This window comes from Dipodomys ordii, unplaced genomic scaffold (assembly GCF_000151885.1).
Source record: "Dipodomys ordii isolate 6190 unplaced genomic scaffold, Dord_2.0 Scaffold14, whole genome shotgun sequence".
Classification (NCBI taxonomy): domain Eukaryota; kingdom Metazoa; phylum Chordata; class Mammalia; order Rodentia; family Heteromyidae; genus Dipodomys; species Dipodomys ordii.
In genome coordinates this window covers 10,625,132-10,644,552 of record NW_012267230.1, presented here as the reverse complement: position 1 = coordinate 10,644,552, position 19,421 = coordinate 10,625,132, and the positions used below count along the sequence as shown (strand labels likewise).

The 19,421-nt window shown below is 40.1% G+C and overlaps 1 protein-coding gene across 1 annotated transcript in view; it reads left to right on the top strand.

The window, feature by feature from the left end:
• Positions 1-19,421, top strand: part of Atf7ip2 (activating transcription factor 7 interacting protein 2) — a 30,162-nt gene that overhangs the window by 3,152 nt on the left and 7,589 nt on the right. The window contains exons 3-7 of the mRNA XM_013011213.1: positions 134-353; positions 13,235-13,359; positions 15,406-15,540; positions 16,995-17,090; positions 18,340-18,488. Of these exons, the coding sequence (XP_012866667.1) occupies positions 134-353; positions 13,235-13,359; positions 15,406-15,540; positions 16,995-17,090; positions 18,340-18,488 (725 nt within the window). The remainder of the gene's footprint in view (positions 1-133; positions 354-13,234; positions 13,360-15,405; positions 15,541-16,994; positions 17,091-18,339; positions 18,489-19,421) is intronic.

Below are 19,421 nucleotides of genomic sequence, written 5' to 3'. Positions count from 1 at the left end.
GAGACCGAGCTCCGCGGCGAGGCGTCCGGCTGTGGCAGGAAGCCGTCCGCGGGGTGGTTCTTGAGGGGTCGGAGGAGCGTTGGCGGGCCCCCATCGCGCACACCCCGGCGGACGGTTCCCGCTCTCCGGATAGCCTCGCGACTGGGCCCCCACCCCGAAGACCCCGCCGCGAACGGTTTCCCCACCCGGAGACCCCGCGGCCAGGTCCCCGCCCCGAGGACCCCCGCGAGCGGCTCCGCACCCGGAGCCCCCTCCGACCGGCCCCACCCCGGAGACGCCCGCGAACGGTTCCCCACCCCCGAGACCCTGGCCGGCTGTCGGGGTCCTTTCTGGCCGGCGGCGGAGTATCAGAGGTACTAGGGGACTTAGTCATTCAAGGTGGAGTATCAGAGGTACTAGTGGAGTATCAGAGGTACTAGGGGACTTGGTCATTCAAGGTGGAGTATCAGAGGTACTAAGGGACTTGGTCATTCAAGGTGGAGTATCAGAGGTACTAGGGGACTTAGTCATGCAAGGTGGAGTATCAGAGGTACTAGGGGACTTAGTCATGCAAGGTGGAGTATCAGAGGTACTAGGGGACTTAGTCATGCAAGGTGGAGTATCAGAGGTACTAGGGGACTTGGTCATGCAAGGTGGAGTATCAGAGGTACTAGGGGACTTAGTCATTCAAGGTGGAGTATCAGAGGTACTAGGGGACTTAGTCATTCAAGGTGGAGTATCAGAGGTACTAGGGATTTTAGTCAATTCAAGGTGGAGTATCAGAGGTACTAGGAGACTTGGTCATTCAAGGTGGAGTATCAGAGATACTAGGGGACTTAGTCATTCAAGGTGGAGTATCAGAGGTACTAGGGGACTTAGTCATTCAAGGTGGAGTATCAGAGGTACTAGGGATTTTAGTCAATTCAAGGTGGAGTATCAGAGGTACTAAGGGACTTGGTCATTCAAGGTGGAGTATCAGAGGTACTAGGGGACTTGGTCATTCAAGGTGGAGTATCAGAGGTACTAGGGGACTTAGTCATTCAAGGTGGAGTATCAGAGGTACTAGGGGACTTAGTCATTCAAGGTGGAGTATCAGAGGTACTAGGGGACTTAGTCATGCAAGGTGGAGTATCAGAGGTACTAGGGGACTTAGTCATTCAAGGTGGAGTATCAGAGGTACTAGGGGACTTGGTCATTCAAGGTGGAGTATCAGAGGTACTAGGGGACTTGGTCATTCAAGGTGGAGTATCAGAGGTACTAAGGGACTTAGTCATTCAAGGTGGAGTATCAGAGGTACTAGGGGACTTAGTCATTCAAGGTGGAGTATCAGAGGTACTAGGGATTTTAGTCAATTCAAGGTGGAGTATCAGAGGTACTAGGAGACTTGGTCATTCAAGGTGGAGTATCAGAGATACTAGGGGATTTTAGTCAATTCAAGGTGGAGTATCAGAGGTACTAGGGGATTTTAGTCAATTCAAGGTGGAGTATCAGAGGTACTAGGGGACTTTTAATCATTCAAAGCTGGGAGTGTAGCCTGAGTGGATCAGGGCGTGCAGAAACCTCTGGTCAGACCCCTCACCTAGCGAAGAAGCAAAAAGGAATCTGCGAAAAAGCACACATATCCATGCACCTGGGAGGAGATTTCCCCTGTAGGGGATACTGCTGTGAGTGGACCTCTTTTTTTTTTTTTTTTTTAATTTGCCAGGCCTGGGGCTTTGAATTCAGGGCCTGGGCGCTGTCCCTGAGCTTCTTTTGCTCAAGGCTAGCACTCAACCACTTGAGCCACAGCACCACTGTTGATGTGGTATTGAGGAATCGACCCAGAACTTCACTCAACCACTAAGCCACATTCCCAGTCCTGGCCCCTTTATTCTGGTGATGATTAAAGAAAAACATGCAACAAAACCAATTTCTCGCGAGTGCAGTTTGGAGGATCAGCTTCAACTGTGGGGCTAATAAGCAGAGGAAGCAACTAATTGCCATTCTGCTTTCCCATGCCACCATCTTAAATCTGCACAGTCAGGGTAACTCTTCTGAAAATGTGAGTTCTGGACTTGTATACCATTAATATTGTTTTTGTTTTTTTTGGGGTCCGGTTGTGGGGCCTGAACTCTGGGCCTGGGCGCTGTTCCTCAGCTCTTCAGCTCAAGGCTAGCACTCTACCACTTGAGCCACAGCGCCAATTCTGGCTTTTTTCTTTTTGCTTATGTGGTGCTGAGGAATTGAACCCAGGGCCTCCTGCATGCAAGGCAAGTGCTCTACCATTGAGCCACCTTCCCAGCCCTACGCCATTAATTTTTACCAAAAAAAAAAAATCATCTCCTTAACAATGCCTTGCCTTCCAACAGGACTGCTTCCTGTTCTCAAATTTCCCACTAAAAGCATCCCTGCGATGGTTATCTCCACAGATGTGCATTCAATATTTGTCCTATCATTTGCCCTGAGAAATTCCTGTTAAGGAATTTGACACCAATTTATGTATACTTATTCTAGACTGGAACTCAGTTCTGTTTGTTGTACCAGTACTGGAGCTTGAACTCAGCCTCAAACTTAGGCATGTTTTTTTTCCACTCAGGCCTGGCACTCTACCATTTGAGTACATCTCCACTTCAGGTTTTTTTGTTGGTAATTTGGAGGTAACAGTCTTACGGACTTTTCGACCCAGGCTGGCTACAAACTGTGATCCTCAGATCTGAGCCTTCTGAGTAGCTAGGATTACAGGCATGAGGCTCCAGGTTCTTAAAACTAGTTTCATTAGGATTTTGTCATACCTGTGGCTGCTTAGTGATCTGTGACATTCGTATTTGCAGAAGAAATGGAGATGATTTATATAACAACCTACTCAAAACACAAAAGAAGCATCTAAATGAAGCACCAAGTATATACACTGAATTCAGTTCTTATGAGCTGTGCCTCTCATCCTAGCTTGCTTATACCTTACTCATTTTTAGAACTGTTGGTGGGATCCAACCTCATTAATCTACTTAATTCTCAGTATTATCTCCATGTATCTGCAGACTATGTCAACACAAAATTGAGTTCTGTCACAACAGAAGAGCATGAGCAGTGTATTATTGATAAGATGTATGTGGTCCATGGACTGCTGCAATCAAGATTCATCTTGAATTTTTCTGTTCTTGTTTTATCCACCTTGTACCTTGTCTTTAGTACCACCATATGTCCTTATTACTGGAATTTCAGGTGTATGTCTCCATGCCCAATTTAAACTTTTGCCCAAATTGGCTTCCAGTGGTGATTCTCCCATTGGATGAATTGTTAAAGAGATTATCTTTTCTTGTGTTGTTGGTTGTGGGGCTTGAACCCAGGGCCCAGGCATTGCCCCTGAGCTCTTTCGCTCAAGGGTAGCACTCTACCACTTTGAGCCAAAGCACCACTTCCTGTTTTTCTGGAGGTTAATCCGTGCCTGAATTGGCTAGGAACAGCAGTCCTCAGATCTCAGCCTCCAGAGTAGCTAGGATTACAAGCATCCGCCACCAATGCCTGGCTAAGAGAGATGGGATTTGAACAATATTAAAAGAGTAATGGTAGGGCTGGGAATGTGGCTTAGTGGTAGAATGCTTGCCTAGCATGCATAAAGCCCTGGGTTCCGTTCCTCACTACCACATAAACAGAAGAGGCCCAAAGTAGTGCTGTGGCTCAAGTCATGGAGTGCTAGCCTTGAGCAGAAGAAGTTCACGGACAGTGCCCAGGCCCTGAGTTCAAACCTCAGGACTGGCAAAAAAACAAAGGAGTAATGGTTGAAGAAATGATAATATGTACTATTGTAATCAATTTAGGGAAGACCAAGGTTAGGTTGATAATTCCAGTACAAAATACTGTGTAAGAAAGAATTCCAGCTACTCATTAGGATCTAACCCAGTTCCATAAAATAAAGGGCTAAAGCACCAGTCAAGTGATAAAGTGCCTTCCTCCACCATTTGTAAGGACTTGGGTTTAATCCATAGGGCTATCACAGATAAAAACAAACAACAAGAGTTGGGGACAACTCAATTGGTTGAGGGCTAGTCCAGCATCCGTATGGCTTTGGTCTTAGTCCTTATCATTTAAATGAATGAATGGATGTGGGAGTGTATTTAACAGGTTTTTAGAGAATAAGTTGCTGAAATTAGTTTAAGATAATTGCCAGTAGGCATTGAAGAGTCTGGCAAGTAACACCTGTATTTCATTAGAACACTTTTACTCACTTTGTACTAGTACTTAAACTTTGCTAATGTAACAGCAACGTTCTCCTAGTGTTTATATAATGCTGCTGTTATTAGTCCACGGAATAATGTGTGTTCCTGGGATTAACCTTTACATGGCACAAATGGGTCTCTAAAAAGGTCTTATTTTGTTGAGCATCCATTGCCTGTTACAGCACTTGTCTCTGTAATTCTGACCACTGAGATCTGGAGGAGCTGTTTGAAGCCAGCTCGGCCGAAAAATCTGTGTGACTCCACCTCTAAAAATAACTAGCAAAAAGTCAGGCTGGAAGAATGCTTCAAGTAGTAGAGCACCAGCTGTACACGCAAGTGGAACAAGCAGGAGGCCCTGAATTAAGAGCCTGAAAAGAGAAAAATGGGCTTTTATTTCAACATTTGAACAAGACCAACCAATCAAAACCAGAGTGGAAAGGATTAATGACAATGATGAAATGGAACACTGTTAATACCAAGCTAACAAGGCAGAGTAAGTGCTTTGAAAATTTCACTAAACTATCAAAAAAGAAAAGCAGCACTGTTGGTTGTAAATGTAGAGACTACTATGAAAAATTTATGCTGATAAATCTGAAATTGAAGAATAACTAAAATTAACAGAGTAAGGTAGATAAAATTCAAGCTGGGTGCCAGTGGCTCACCCCTGTAATCCTAGCTACTTAGGAGGCTACGATCTTAGGATGACAATTCAGAGCCAGCCCGGGTAGGAAAGTCCGTGAGACTCTTAACCACCCAGAAAAAAAAAACAAACCAGAAGTGGCGCTGTGGCTCAACTGGTAGAGCACTTGCCTTGAGCTGAAGAGCTGAGGGACAGTACCTAGACCCAGAGTTCAAGCCCCATGACTGAAAAAAAAAAAAAAGAAAAAAAGTTCATCCAGGTATAGGTGACTCACACCTGTTGTAATCCTAGCTACTTAGGAGGCTGAGATCTGAGGAGTATAGTTTGAAGCCAGCCAGGGCAGGAAAGTCCATAGGACTCTTAACTTCCAATTAACTAGCAAAAAGCTGGAAGTGGATGTATGGCCCAAGTGGTGGGGCTCTAGCCTTGAGCACAAAAGGTCAAGCACAGCACCCATGTGCTAACTTCAAGCCCCAGAACTGGCATAAAGTGAGGTTTGAGCAGAAAAAACAAGAGAGAGTGAGTTCAAGGCCAGGTATACCAACATGTATATGTGCGTGCATGCGTGTGCACACACACACACACACACACACACACACACACGTGCACAAAGCCATATGACATCCCCTAACCCATATGGCTTTTAAGAACAGATAGAGTATGTTGGGCAGGTACACAGGATCAAGGATAATTCTTGTCCCGGTAAGAATTATGTGGGAGAGCACATGGTTTCATCGTGCTTCTCAGAATCACGTGCAATCTAAAACTTCATCCATGTCTAACAGCTATAATCTTACCTACTCAGAAGGCTGAGATCTGAGGACCAGGGTTCAAAGCCAGACCACGCAGGAAAGTCCATGAGACTCTTATCTCCAATTCACCAGAAAGCTGGAAGTGGAGTTGTGGCTCAAGTGTTAAAACACTAGCCTTGAGCCAAAAGAGCTAGTGACAGCACCCAGGTCCTTTGTTCAAGCCCCAGGATTGTCACAAAAAGAAACAACAGCCAGGTATTGCTGACTCACATCTGTAATCCTAGCTACTCAGGACTCAGATCTTAGGAAGCCAAATGGAAGCCGACTCAGGCAGGAAAGTCTGTGAGATTCTTATTTCCAATTAACCACCAAAAAATAAATTAATAAAAACCAGAAGTATAGCTGTGGCTCAAGTAATTGGTAGAGTGCCCAGGCCTTGAGTTCAAGTCCCAGTGCTGGCACAAAAAAAAAGTATATCATTTACTTCTGGGATTTTCTATTTAGTATTTTTAGACTATGTATAAGAAAAGGCCAAATGCATAGAATTTTAACATTACTAGAAAATTTCCAAACAAAAAGCTATACTAGAGATATGGTTCAAGTGGTAGATCACCAGCCATGAGCACAAAAGCTGAGCAAAAAATGTTAGGGAGTGAGTTTAATGCCCAATACAAACAGAGAAAACAAAGTGGAAATATGTGCTTTTCTCAGATATGGAAAAGATAAAGCCCTGATACTGGAGTTTCCAGTAAAGGCATTAAGACCAGAAAAAGAAACAGGATTGGCAAGAAAGCAATTGTGACACAATTACCTAGGTAGACTATCCTGAAGAACTATTAGACTTCATTAATTAGTTGAAGGTGTAAACATTTTAAACAATTGCCTTGACCTGAGTATCTCCTATTCCTAATCTCTGCTACTTGGGAGTCATGTATATCTTGAAGAGCACTTTTTAGCCAAAAGATACTGAGACCCAGTCTTAACTAGTAGCCACACCTTGTGGACTGTCTCTGTCTTCTCTGCTATATATCCCAGCTTTGCTGAAGTGTAAAATTAGATCATGCTCCAAGCAAACATGAGCATTTATCCAAAAAATGACTTTAAAAAGGCCTGTAGCTCAAATCTCAGCAAAAATGAGGCCCTAAATTCAAACCTCAAATACCAAGAAGGAAAACAAAACCAAAAAATTAAATTTTAATGTAATTGAATTGGGTTTAAAAATGACACCACTTAACACCATTAAAAAAGAATCTAATACAAAGAATCTATATGGAGTCTTTTTTTTTTTTTTTGGTCGGTCGTGGGGCTTGAACTCTGGGCTTGGGCGCTATCCCTCAGCTCTTCAGCTCAAGGCGAGCGCTCTACCACTTGAGCTACAGCGCCACTTCCGGTTTTCTGGTGGTTTATTGGAGATAGGAGTCTCACAGTCTCTCTTGCCCGGGCTGGCTTTGAACCGCGATCCTCAGATCTCAGCCTCCTGAGTAGCTAGGATTACAGGCGTGAGCCACCAGCACCCGGCTCAAAGAATCTAATACAATGTGCTGTTACTTTTAAGTGTATTAAACCAGCCTTGGATCTCTGTGATAAAAGCAACCTGATACTAGTGAATGATTTTTTAATTGTTGAATTTGGTTAGCAAGTATTTTATGTAGGAGATTTGGCTCTATGTTACATGGAAAAGATTGGTCTATAATTCTCTCTTGGTTGGGTCCCTGTCTGGTTTTGGGGTTGTGTAATACTGGCTTCATAGAATGTTTGGTAGTGACTTCCCTTTCTATTTTATGGAAAAGTTTCTTTAAAGTTCTTACAGAAGTCAGCTGTGAATCCATGGAGACAGACTTTGATGGGAGACTATTATTGCTTCAATATGAGTCTATTTAATTGGTTTGTATTTGGTTCAGACTTGGCAACTGGCATACCTCTTGAAATTTATTCCTTAAGTGAAATAACTCAGGATTAGAGAGATAAACAACACATATTGTCTCCTTATGTGGAAGTTAGATGCAAATTATAAACATGAAATCATAAACAGGGCTATACACAAAGAGGAATGCTAAAGGAGGACTGTAATGATGTAACTCCTTAAACAACTAATAAGCACTTTAACAAATGACTACCAGAAAGCTGAAACATGTTTTGTCGGGAAGGGGGGATGTCAAGGGGAATAGAGGCAGATGAATAGAGAAGTGAGGGTGAATACAGTCATAGTCAATGTGTGTGTGTGTGTGTGTGTGTGTGTGTGTGTGTGTGTGTGTGTATACGTGGAGCTATAGGGCTGGGAAGGTGGCTCAGTGGTAGAGTACTTGACTTGCATGCATGAGGCCCTAGGTTCGATTCCTCAGCACCACATAAGCAGAAAAAGCTGGAAGTGGCATTATGGCTCAAGTGGTAGGGTGCTTGCCTTGAGCTGAAGAGCGCCGGAGGGACAGTGGCCAGGCTCAGAGTTCAGGCCCCATGATGACAAAAAAAAAGAAGGGAGCCATATGAATGGGAATGGGAAAGGATAGGGGAGAACAGTGGAAGGGCTGACATTGATAAAGATGCATTGTGCTTATAATCTACCTTGTTGAACTGAAATTTTTCTGCAGCTACTTAAAATTCTATATTGAACATACATATGCATGTATTAATACATCTTAGAATAAGGTTCAGAGTCAAGCCTTGATAAACAAATCTGAGACCCATTTCTAATCTGGGGAAAAAAACAGAAGTGAAGGTGTTCCTAGTGTAAGAAAGCAAGCCACACCCAGCAAGAGCAGCAGGCCTTGAGTTTTTATGCCCTGAGTTTTTATGTGTGTGTGCATGCACACACACACACACACACACACACACACCCCTAATCCCTAGGGCAATTAAAGTATACAGGAAAAGGAATGAGACATTGAGCAAAGTATAATTGGAGAGAGAAATCCAGCTTTTAATAATGATACCAAATGTGACTGGATCTAATAAGGTACCTGAAATCGTCAGACCAGAAGTAACACCAACATCCTTCTAAATACTGTTTAATGGGAGCATTTTAAGTTCAGAGATGCAAAAGAAAAACATAAACTCATAGAAAAACAGTAACAAATCTAGAGTGGCCATACTAATATCAGACAAAATTAGCTAAAATAAAAGGTATTGTTAAAAATATAAAGAGATACCTTTTATAATGCCTCCCCCATCTTGGGCTGGGAAAGTGGCTTAGTGGTAGAGTGCCTGCCTAATATGCATGAAGCCCTGGTTCAATTCTTCAGTACCACATAAACAGAAAAGGCTGGAAGTGGCACTGTGGCTCAAGTGGTAGAGTGCTATCCTTGAGCAAAAGAAGCTCAGTCAGGGACAGTGCCCAGGCCCTGAGTTCAAGCCCTAGGACTGGCACACACAAAAAAAATCAACTCCCCATAAACTTTTAGTGACCACAACTAAGTATATAAGGGAAGCACTGACAGAATTGAAGGAGGAAATACAATTGACTGATGATGCACTAGTTTCACAGTTGGTAAAAACTAGCCAGATTAGCACAAAAATCACAAGACTCAAAAAACACTTCAGCTAGACTTAGGAGTGACATCTTGTCAACACTCAGCCCATCACCAGCAGAATGAACAATTTTTGTTGGAGACAACATCTCATTTGTGTTTCTCTTTTTGAGAAATGGTTTCTCTGTAGTACAGTCTGGCCTGAAATTCAAATTTCTTAGCATTCCAAGTGCTGAGGTCATGGTACTAATAACCATACCTGGCAGAATACACAGTATACTGATGACAGTATTTTTCCATAAGAAAGACATTGCACGAAAATACCATAGTCCACTATAAAGTCCAGGCTGGCCTTGACCTCACGAAAAACTCATCTCAAATTCCCAAGTGTTGGGATTATAAGTGTCTACCACCATATCCAGCTTCTGTTATACATTTCAAGGCACCAATGCACAAATTTGTCCAAGAAGCAGAAGGAACAATTCACAAATCATACTTGAGGCCAGTATTATCATGATACCAAAAGGAGACGTCAAAAGAAATGAAATTTCAGAGTAATCACTCATGATTCTAGAGGGGAAAATGCTAAGCAAAATATTAGCAATTTGAGAACAGAAGTATAGAGGAGGGATTTTTGTATCCTCACATGAAATGAGATTAATTGTAGGAATGCAAGGTTGGTTTTCCACCCAGTCATGTCAGTCCATGGTCAATATAGTAGAGAACAAAGTATATGTTTTGTATTTACAAGAGGTTTGTCAAGATATAACACTATTAGTCTAGGAGTATCTTAGCAGCCAATTAAGCCAGGCATGATTGGTATTATCCCAGCTATTTCTGTACCTGCAAAAAAGAAAAAACAATGGAGTATGGGGGAGTAGCTTACTGATAGAGAGCTTTCATACCTTGTCAAGGGTCTGCTTTTGGTCCCCTGAATTAAAAGACAAAGTTGCCAGGTGTGGGGCACACGCCTATAGTCCTAGCTATTTAGGAGGCTGAGATTTGAGAATCACAGTTCAAAGCCAGCCCAGGCAGAAAAGTCCATGAGACTCTTACCTCCAATCAACTATCAGAAAACCAGAAGTAGCACTGTGGCTCAAAGTGCCTTGAGCAAAAAAGGTCAGGAACAGTGCCCAGGCCCTAAGTTCAAGCCCCATAACACCAAGAAGAAAAAAAAGTTGATGAATATATTATTATGTATGCTTACATAAGTGTATATATAGAGACACATACATATAGAGACACATACATCTTTCAGCCATGCTCATCTGTTTTCTTTCTGGGAAATAAAGAATTTCTTGAAGACACAATGTAGTCATATAGGAAAAATTCTGTACAGGTAGATTAGAATATTCGTTGGTACTATTTGGTTTTATGGCATTTCTCCATGTCGGGTCCTATGGTGGTATTGAGAGTTTGAACTCGGGCTCTGTGCTTGGTGCTGTATTTGAGAGACACAACCTCAGTCCCTTTGGTTTAGGCCTCCCAATCTCTTCCTGTCAAGTAGTTGAGATTACAGGCATGAGCTACCAAACTTGAGCACTTGTCAGGATTTTTTAATATGATTTATTGTATTTACTTATTTTGTCTATTCATCTCAACTTTAGGATCTTAACAAATCTTGTAAATGTTCCTTATCTAGTGATTTTTTTAAAATAAAAAATACATAAAAGCTTGAAGTATGAAATGAAAAAGTTATTCAGGTGGTTTTGGATAGTTTATTGACATCTTCAGTTTTAGGATCTGTCTTACGTTCATTAAAGATTTTGAGACTTACATATTATTAAATTGGCATGCTCTTTGACCTGGTATCTTGTGAATCTTCATGCTTTCTTACTCCTGACTAGTGGTAATTCCTCCTGTACTACCACTAATTTTGGAAATTTGGCCTTAAGAAAGCTTGAGAAAAAGGAGCTACTGTTTGTAGAAAAATGTGATATACAGAGTACATTATGAACATATGAAACTTAATCTTTTTTTTTTTTTTTGCTAATTGATAATAAGAGCCTCACAGACTTTTTTGCCCAAACTGTCTCAGATCTCAGCCTCATGAGTAGCTTGGATCACAGGCATGGACCATTCATGCCCACCTGTCAATGAATAATTTTCATTCAATGAAGAAATACATTTAAATGCCATATCTTAAATTCTAGGATATGAAGATGGCAAGTCCAGGTAAAATTAAACAGAAGATCTTAAAAGCAAAAAAAACAATGCCTGTAAGTTGCCGGAAGCAAATAGAGGTCCTGAATAAGTCAAGAAATGTTGACACTCTGAAGAAAACTATGGGGAATAATAGTCCAACTGGTAATGAGAATTTAAGTACTGTGGTTATAAATAGCAAATACAGGCATTCTGAACATGGTAGTTTCTCACTGGAGTCTAACAAAAAACTAGTATTTTCACAGAAAAATGTGCACCCTAAGAATATACAACCACTAGAAGAAGTTACTGATTCAGAAACAAGATTGGAAAATGTTGCTGCCCAAGTCACATGTCTTTATCAAAAGCCAAGAAAAGCAATAGATTCCCTCAGCAAATTATCTGTACAGGAGACAAAACCTTCACAGAAAACACACAAAACTCATTGTAAAGACCAGGCAAATGGAATAAAATCCATTTTTGAATATGAAGAGAATTATAATAAATCTACTTGCTGTCCTCCTGCTGTATTGAGTGGTATAGTTCAAAACACCTTGGATAATGAGAGAAATGATAAAATGATTTCCAATTTAAAAAGAAACTCCAATTCAGAGTCTCATGAGAAAAGGCAAAATGGCATTTTAAGTGTAGATTCCTGTTTTGTGCCAGCTGAGAAAACACCTAACCTGGTCAGTTCAGTCAGCACTAGCAACTATGCTGCTTCCAATTCGAAGACTGAAGAACCCTGTAGACCCCATCTGTCAGCATTTCAAATTGTAAGCCTGCAGACTCATCACTTGACACTGTTTGTATTAACAGTAAGTATTTACATTTGAATCTGTTGGTGAAATTAAAAGTCAGTTTCCTTTGAGAAATTTTGAAGCTCAAATATACAAGTAAGGAATGTACCACGGGACAGTAAAAGATGACAATCACCTAAAAGTATTTTGTTTGTAGACTTTGTTGCTGGTGGCGGTTGGTGGTGGGTGGGAGTAGTGGTAGTGGTGGTGGTGTGTGTGGGTTGGAGTCTAGGGCTTGAACTCGGCCTGGACACACTCATTTGGCTTTTTCATTCGAGGCTGGTACTCTTACCACTTCAGTGGTAAATCTCATTAAAGTAGTAAGGTATTTACATTTGCTATTGAAGTGGATTTAACAGATAAGGCCCTCAAAATCATTTGGTTGATAGGAAAGACATCAGTGTTTCTCACTGGATACTCAAGGCTCATTTGCCTGTAGGGAGAATTTTGTATAGTTCTCAGATGATGTTATAAGTATCCAAATGGCCCATGGTAAATAGGTCCCTGACCCTTGATGTAGAAAATATCAACTTCATAGGATTTTTGTTTAGTTTACAAAGTAGTCATTTGATAACATAAATTTCAAATTCCTTAAAAATAAGATCACTTACTAAGAATATGTTGGCCTAAGTAACTGTTTATAAGAATACTAAAGTAGAGGATTTATTGGTTGTGTCTTTTCTTTTGATTTGCTTTACCTTTTTTGAAAGGATCTCTGTAATCTCAGTCCTCCTGCATCTGCCTCTACATCACTGCATTCAGCTGTTATGTATTATGTAAAAATTATTATTATTTTTTTTGTCGGATGTGGGGCTTGAACTCTGGGCCTGGGTGCTGTCCCTCAGCTCTTCATCTCAAGGCGAGCGCTCTACCACTTGAGCTACAGCTCCACTTCCGGTTTTCTAGTGGTTTATTGGAGATAGGAGTCTCACGGTCTTTCCTGCCCCGGCTGGCTTTGAACCACAATCCTCCTGAGTAGGATTACAGGCGTGAGCCACCAGCACCCAGCTTTATGTAAAAATTATGAAAGGATTATATCTGCCACCAGAGCTATCCCTAAGTTAGCCCCCAGTTAAAAAACAAGTAGTTTGTAAAAGAGTTGTTTTTATGTAGATACATTCTTCTTCTTCATTTTTTTTTTTAATGAAAATGCTACTGTCATTTATTTGGCTTATCTTTTTACTTAATGGGACCATAAATTAAGAGAATTCCTATTTCCTTCTTTAGAAGGAATCTTATTGCTGATCTTTATCTCCTCCAGGCCATAATCAAAAGAAGAGGATGTTTTCAGAAAACAAAGAAAATGTTAAACGCATGAAAACTTCAGAGCCAATTAATGGAAATAATTGTGTAGCTCTGGATAAGCAGACAGCAATACTAGAACTGGTAAATTGATGGGGCTTAAATACGTGCTTCAGCAGATACTTGGTTTTGATAAGCAAAAAAATATGAGAAGTTGGCTAATTTTTTTTATTTTGGGGTCCGGTTATGGGGCCTTAACTCTGGACCTGGGCGCTGCCCCTCAGCTCTTCAGCTCAAGGCTAGTGGCTCTACCACTTGAGCCACAGTGCCACTTCCGGCTTTTTTCTTGTTGCTTATGTGGTGCTGAGGAATCGAACCCAGAGCCTCGAGCATGCAAGGCAAGCGCTCTACCACTGAGCCACCTTCTCAGCCCAAAGTTGGCTAATTTTTTTTATAGTGACATAGTACAGATGACTAATGGAATTAGAGCATTAGTTTTTTATGCAACAGTCTCATTATCACCTTATTTGCTATTTAAAAAAATTATAAGCCAGTTGCTTGTGGCTCACACCTGTAATACTAACTACTCAGGAGGCTGAGATCTGAGGATCACAGCTTGAAGCCAGCAGGTGCAAGAAAGTCTGAGAGTCTTATCTCTTAAACTAAAAAACAAAAACAAAACCTCCAGTGGTAGAGCACTCGTCTTGAGCACCAAAGTCCAGGGAAAGTCCCTAGGCTCAGAGTTCAAGCCCTACAACTGGGAAAGAACTTAGCTATCATCATGCACCAAACATTTATTGATCCTCTACCAATCAGTAGACAAGGGAAAAAAACCTGAATTGTAACTTCTCAAAGACCATGTAGTTTGTTGATGGTAGGTCTCAAATTGTGTGATCTCTTTAATTAACTGTAGATCATCCAACGTTTGCACTGGGCTCTGTTTTTCATAGGAGAGCTCTTTCTTTTTAATGAAATACTAGCTTTCAATTATGGTCATTAAAAAAGAGACATGTAATATAATCTCATAGTTATGTGTGATATATTATGGAACAATTAGGATGTTAAAAAGCTAAATCAGTCAAAATAAACTTCATTTGTAACTTGTCTATATAAATATTGGGTGTGTTCTATTGATTTTCTCATTTTCCAAAACTTGATGATATATAGTAATATAAATAAATAGACATAAAAGTAACGTGCAATTTTTCATTATAGTAAATTCAGAAGAAACAGCTATTTTTATTTTTTTTAATTTATTTTTATTGTGAAAATACTGTACAGAGAGGTTACAATTACATGGGCAAGGTAATGAGTACATTTTTTTTCTTTCTTTTTTTGGGGGGGGTCCGGTCGTGGGGCCTGAACTCGGGGCCTGGGCGCTCTCCCTCAGCTCTTCAGCTCAAGGCTAGCACTCTACCACTTGAGCCACAGCGCCACTTCTGGCATTTTTTTTTTTTTTTGCTTATGTGGTGCTGAGGAATCGAACCCAGGGCCTCATGCATGCAGGGCAAGCGCTCTACCACTGAGCCACCTTCCCAGCCCCATGAGTACATTTCTTATCAAGCATTGTTGCCTCCTCCTTTGTTTCTCCTTACTATCCCTTCCCACCCCCCACTCCCAATTCATTTTTTGACATAATGTCTTGTATATCTCATTGTTGCAATGGGTCCACCTTCCCCTCCACAAATTATACCTATATCAAATACAGTGAGAACAGGGGTTATACCGTGGGGGAGGGACATGCAAAGCAACAAAAAAATCATCTTATAAATATGTTAGAAACAATAGCAAGAAAGAAAAAACATTTGAGTCCTTATCTTGGGCTTCATTTTGCCTAACATCAACTTATCTGACCATTTCTGCTTTTCTCAGATATATACTAGTTATTGCGAACAAGGGAAACTATAGGACCTATGTTTTTTTGGGCCTGGCTTACTTAATATAATTTTTTCCAAGTCTTTCCATTTCGTAACAAATGGGGGCAATGTCATTTTTTCTGATGGAGGCATACAATTCCATTGTGTATATATACCACATTTTCTTGATTCATTCATCTACTGAGGAGCATCTGGGTTGGTTCCATATCTTAACTATGGTAAGTAATGACAGCTATTTTTAAAAGTAGGAAATAAAGTTGCTCTTAAAACAGAAACCTGGAAGTGTTTTGTGTTTTGTTTTTAATAATTCTAGGTCAGACATGTGATTCGACAGGAGGTACATAGTATAGATTACAAACTATTTGATAGCAAACTGAATGAATTGAATGACCGAATTGGGAAGACACAGTGCAAGAGTAAACATGAAGCATTAGCTGTTCAACTCTTCGTAAGTCTCTAATTTTGTTTTAAAACATGAATTTGGGATCTGAGATATAGCTCAGTATTACAGTGCTTGCCTGAATTGCGTAAAACCCTGAATCCAATCCTTAGCACCGCTTGGATCCCAATAAAAGTAGAATTTGGTAATGTCTTATGAAGGACAAGTAATTAAAGGAACTTCCAAATTTGATTCCTGGGCATAGGACTTATTTAAGTTTGCATTGAGAATAGAGTTTATTATTGTCAGCTTATTATTGTCTCTTGAGAAATATACTCTTAGAACTATTAAGAATTCTACATCAATTGATGAGCTCAGCCTGGTTGGTAGTGTCTTTTCAATTTTAATATATCTTTTATTAGTGCGTCAGTAACTTGTTACAAATGCTCTAGGAAATTTTTTTACTCTTCTTGGGTTACTTGCTGATTTCTGTTAAAAGTTTTTCACAGCCATGCACTGGTGTGTCACGCCTGTAATCCTAGCTACTCTGGGGGCTAAAATCTGAGGACAGGGTCTAAGCCAACCGAGGTAGAAAATCCCCCAATGAAATTCCACCAAAAAAGCCAGAAGTGGGGGCATGGTTCAAGTGGTAGATTACTTGCCTTGCTTGAAAAAGCTAAAGAAAACAGCACCTAGGCCCTGAGTTTGAGCCCCAGCATCTTTCATTATGTATCCAGGATGGCCTTGAACTCTTTTTTTTCTTTCTTTTTTTTTTCTTTTTTTTTGTCAGTCATGGGTATTGAACTCTGGACCTGCGCACTGTCCCTTAGCTCTTCAGCTTAAGGCCAGCCCTCTACCACTTGAGCCACAGTGCCACTTCCAGGTTTCTGGTAGTTTATAAGAGTCTCACAGACTTTCCTGCCCTGGCTGGTTTTGAGCTTTGATCCTCAGATCTCAGCCTCCTGAGAGCTAGGATTATAGGCATGAGCCACAGGCACCCAGCTGGCCTTGAACTCTTGATCCTCTTCTGCCTCCCTTATGTGGACATGAAATCCCAGTCTCTTCCACTCTTGAGTATCTTGCAAGCACAAAAATCCAATTTGAGTCTTTTTTTTTTTTAATGTCGCCAACTCTCCATATCTGTGGATTCTGCAGTTGTGTGTGAATTTCATGGTGAAAGAAAGTAGTACCATGATGCTTTCAAATTGCAGTGAACAGGTTAACTTAGTTGTCTAGTGGGTTATGAAGTTTCTCATTTCTAATGTCATCTAAAAGATTTGAGACTAGTTACTTAAAATGTCTTATCATTTTACTTTTTATGTGTTCCATTATTACTCAGGTTTTAAAAAGAAAAATATACATAGATTGAAATATTCAGGTAAAAATGTGTGCCTACTGAATACTTGCAATTTTCTTCTGAGTAGATATCTAAGTATCACAAGATTTTTTTTAGCAAATTATTTTTTCTGTACCTCTCTTTCTTTAATACTGTGGTTTGATAGTTAAATTTTTCTTTGTTCCAGGAGAAAATATCACGATTAAAAAGACGTATTAAAACAGTATTACATCAGATAAATTGTCTGGAGCCAGAGACATTGTCCAGTAACACAGCACATGAGGTTGGTGACTCTTGTACGATTATAAAAGATGAATATATTGCTAGGCGAGAAGAGAATCTTTAAAGAATATTAGTATATTTTTACTATATATTTAGTGTATATTACTATATACTATATATACATGCACATATATATATAAAACCATATAACTATTTCTTCCAATGTTTTAACACATTTTTCAGATAAAATATGCTTATCGAATATATAACATTTCAGAATTCTGCCTTAATGTGTCTACTTTATTGTTCATGCTATCCACTATTGTGCTATCAGTAGATTCTTTTTTTTTTTTTTTGGTCCGGTCGTGGGGCCTGAACTCTGGGCCTGGGCGCAGTCCCTCTCCTCAGCTCAAGGCTAGCGCTCTACCACTTAAGCCACAGCGCCACTTCCGGCTTTTTTCTTTTGCTTATGTGGTGCTGAGGAATTGAACCCAGGGCCTCAGGCATGCAAGGCAAGCGCTCTACCACTGAGCCACCTTCCCAGCCCCAGTAGATTCTTATAAATTGGTTAATGTATACATATATTTTAAGTGCTATAAGTGTGAACTGAATGTTTCAGCCACAGTTTTCAACAAGTTCACCAGGTAGAAATGTGGTCTTTATTAGAAGTATAATAACTTAACTAAAAATGTTTTGTTTTGTTTCGGTTTTAGGTTTTGGGTTTGATGTGGGGTGGCGGTGGGCGGGTGGTGAGAGGCGGAAGTATTAGTACTTGGGCTTGAACCCCGGGTCTGGACACTGTCCCTTAGCTCTTTCACGTAAGGTTGGTACTTGAACCATAGTTCCACTTCCAGTGGTGGTTTTGTTGGTTAATCAGTGAAAAGAGTCAGATTTGTCTGTGCCTGCTAGCTTTGAACCACAATCCTGATATCATCCTTCTGAGTAACTAGGAATATAGGCATGAGCCATCAACACCTGGCTTGTTTTGTTATTTTCTAGTTCCTAAAACTTAAGCTAATAGAAATAAAATGTTGCCTAATGACCTGGGTGTTAATTTTCTCTCCTTTTCATGAAAGCTAGAAAGTTGTTACTTTGTTGTTCATTAAAATTCATTTTGGCAGAGAATATTCATCAGCCATAATAAATACATAAACTTTTAAATGTACATATACATACATGTAATTTAAATACCTATAATTTAATATTTTGCCATACATAGGCAAGAATATTTTGAGAGTATTTTCTATGAAATTTCACGTATAATTAATTTTACCCTCCACTCAACTGCTTTTCCTTCATGCATTTATTAGACTTCAAAGGCAGAAACTATGACTTTGGGTGAGAATCAAAAGTCAGTTGATAATCCAAATGAAAGAAAAACTTCTGTGAACTGTGCACCTGTTAAAGCAAGTAGAAAGATGAATTCATCGCCAGATTGTGTGGAGTTTGTTCCCAAAAGGTAGGCATTTCTGTTAAAATGCATAATTTTAAAAATCTAAACATATGATTATAAATAGAGCCATTTCTCAATGAAGCAAGATAGCTGAACAGTTCATCTTCGCAGGAACACTTTTGCTTCCTTGTGAAGGAAATTGGTTCTCTAAAGCCATTATTATTGTTTTAATGACTAACAGTGTGAATGGGTCAAGTCCTGAGTTGTTTTAGTATTTCCCACATCTGGTAAATGATTAATGAAACATTCATTCAGTTCTTTTCATGTTGAAAAAAAGTCTACCATGGTGCTTTCAAACTTCAGTGAACAGGTTAACTTAGTTAGTTGTCTAGTGGGTTATGAAGTTTCTAATTTCTAATGTCCTCTAAAAGATTTGGGACTACTTACTTAAAATGTCTTACCATTTTATTTTTTATGTGTTCTGTTACTGCACAAGTTTTAAAAAGAAAAAAATAGTAAACAAATGTAAATGAATAAAACAATAACATTGTTTCAGGAACACTGCTTTTCCTCTCCCTAATTACTGCTCATCCCCAGATGCAGTAAGACAATGGAGAAATGTTTCACATCTATGCATTCTCAGTAGATTCGTGGTATCTGGGCATTTCACACATAGAACTGACTCTTCACAAGCTTTCCTGATCATTCCATGATACTGATGTTCCTACTTTGGTTCTCAGGCAGGAAGCTTCTGTGAAGCAACTGCTGTGGTGCAGGCAGAGTCAGGTCTCTGAGTCTTTGTAGCACTCAGGGATATTTTTTTGCATGTTCTCAAACATAAAGTAACAAAAATTGAAAACAATATTCTATTGGTAGAAATGAAAAAGTGAAGACCTTTTTTTATTTTGGGTCCAGTCGTGGGCCTGAACTCTGAGCCTGGGTGCTGCCCCTCAGCTCTTCAGCTCAAGGCTAGTGCTCTACCACTTGAGCCACAGCACC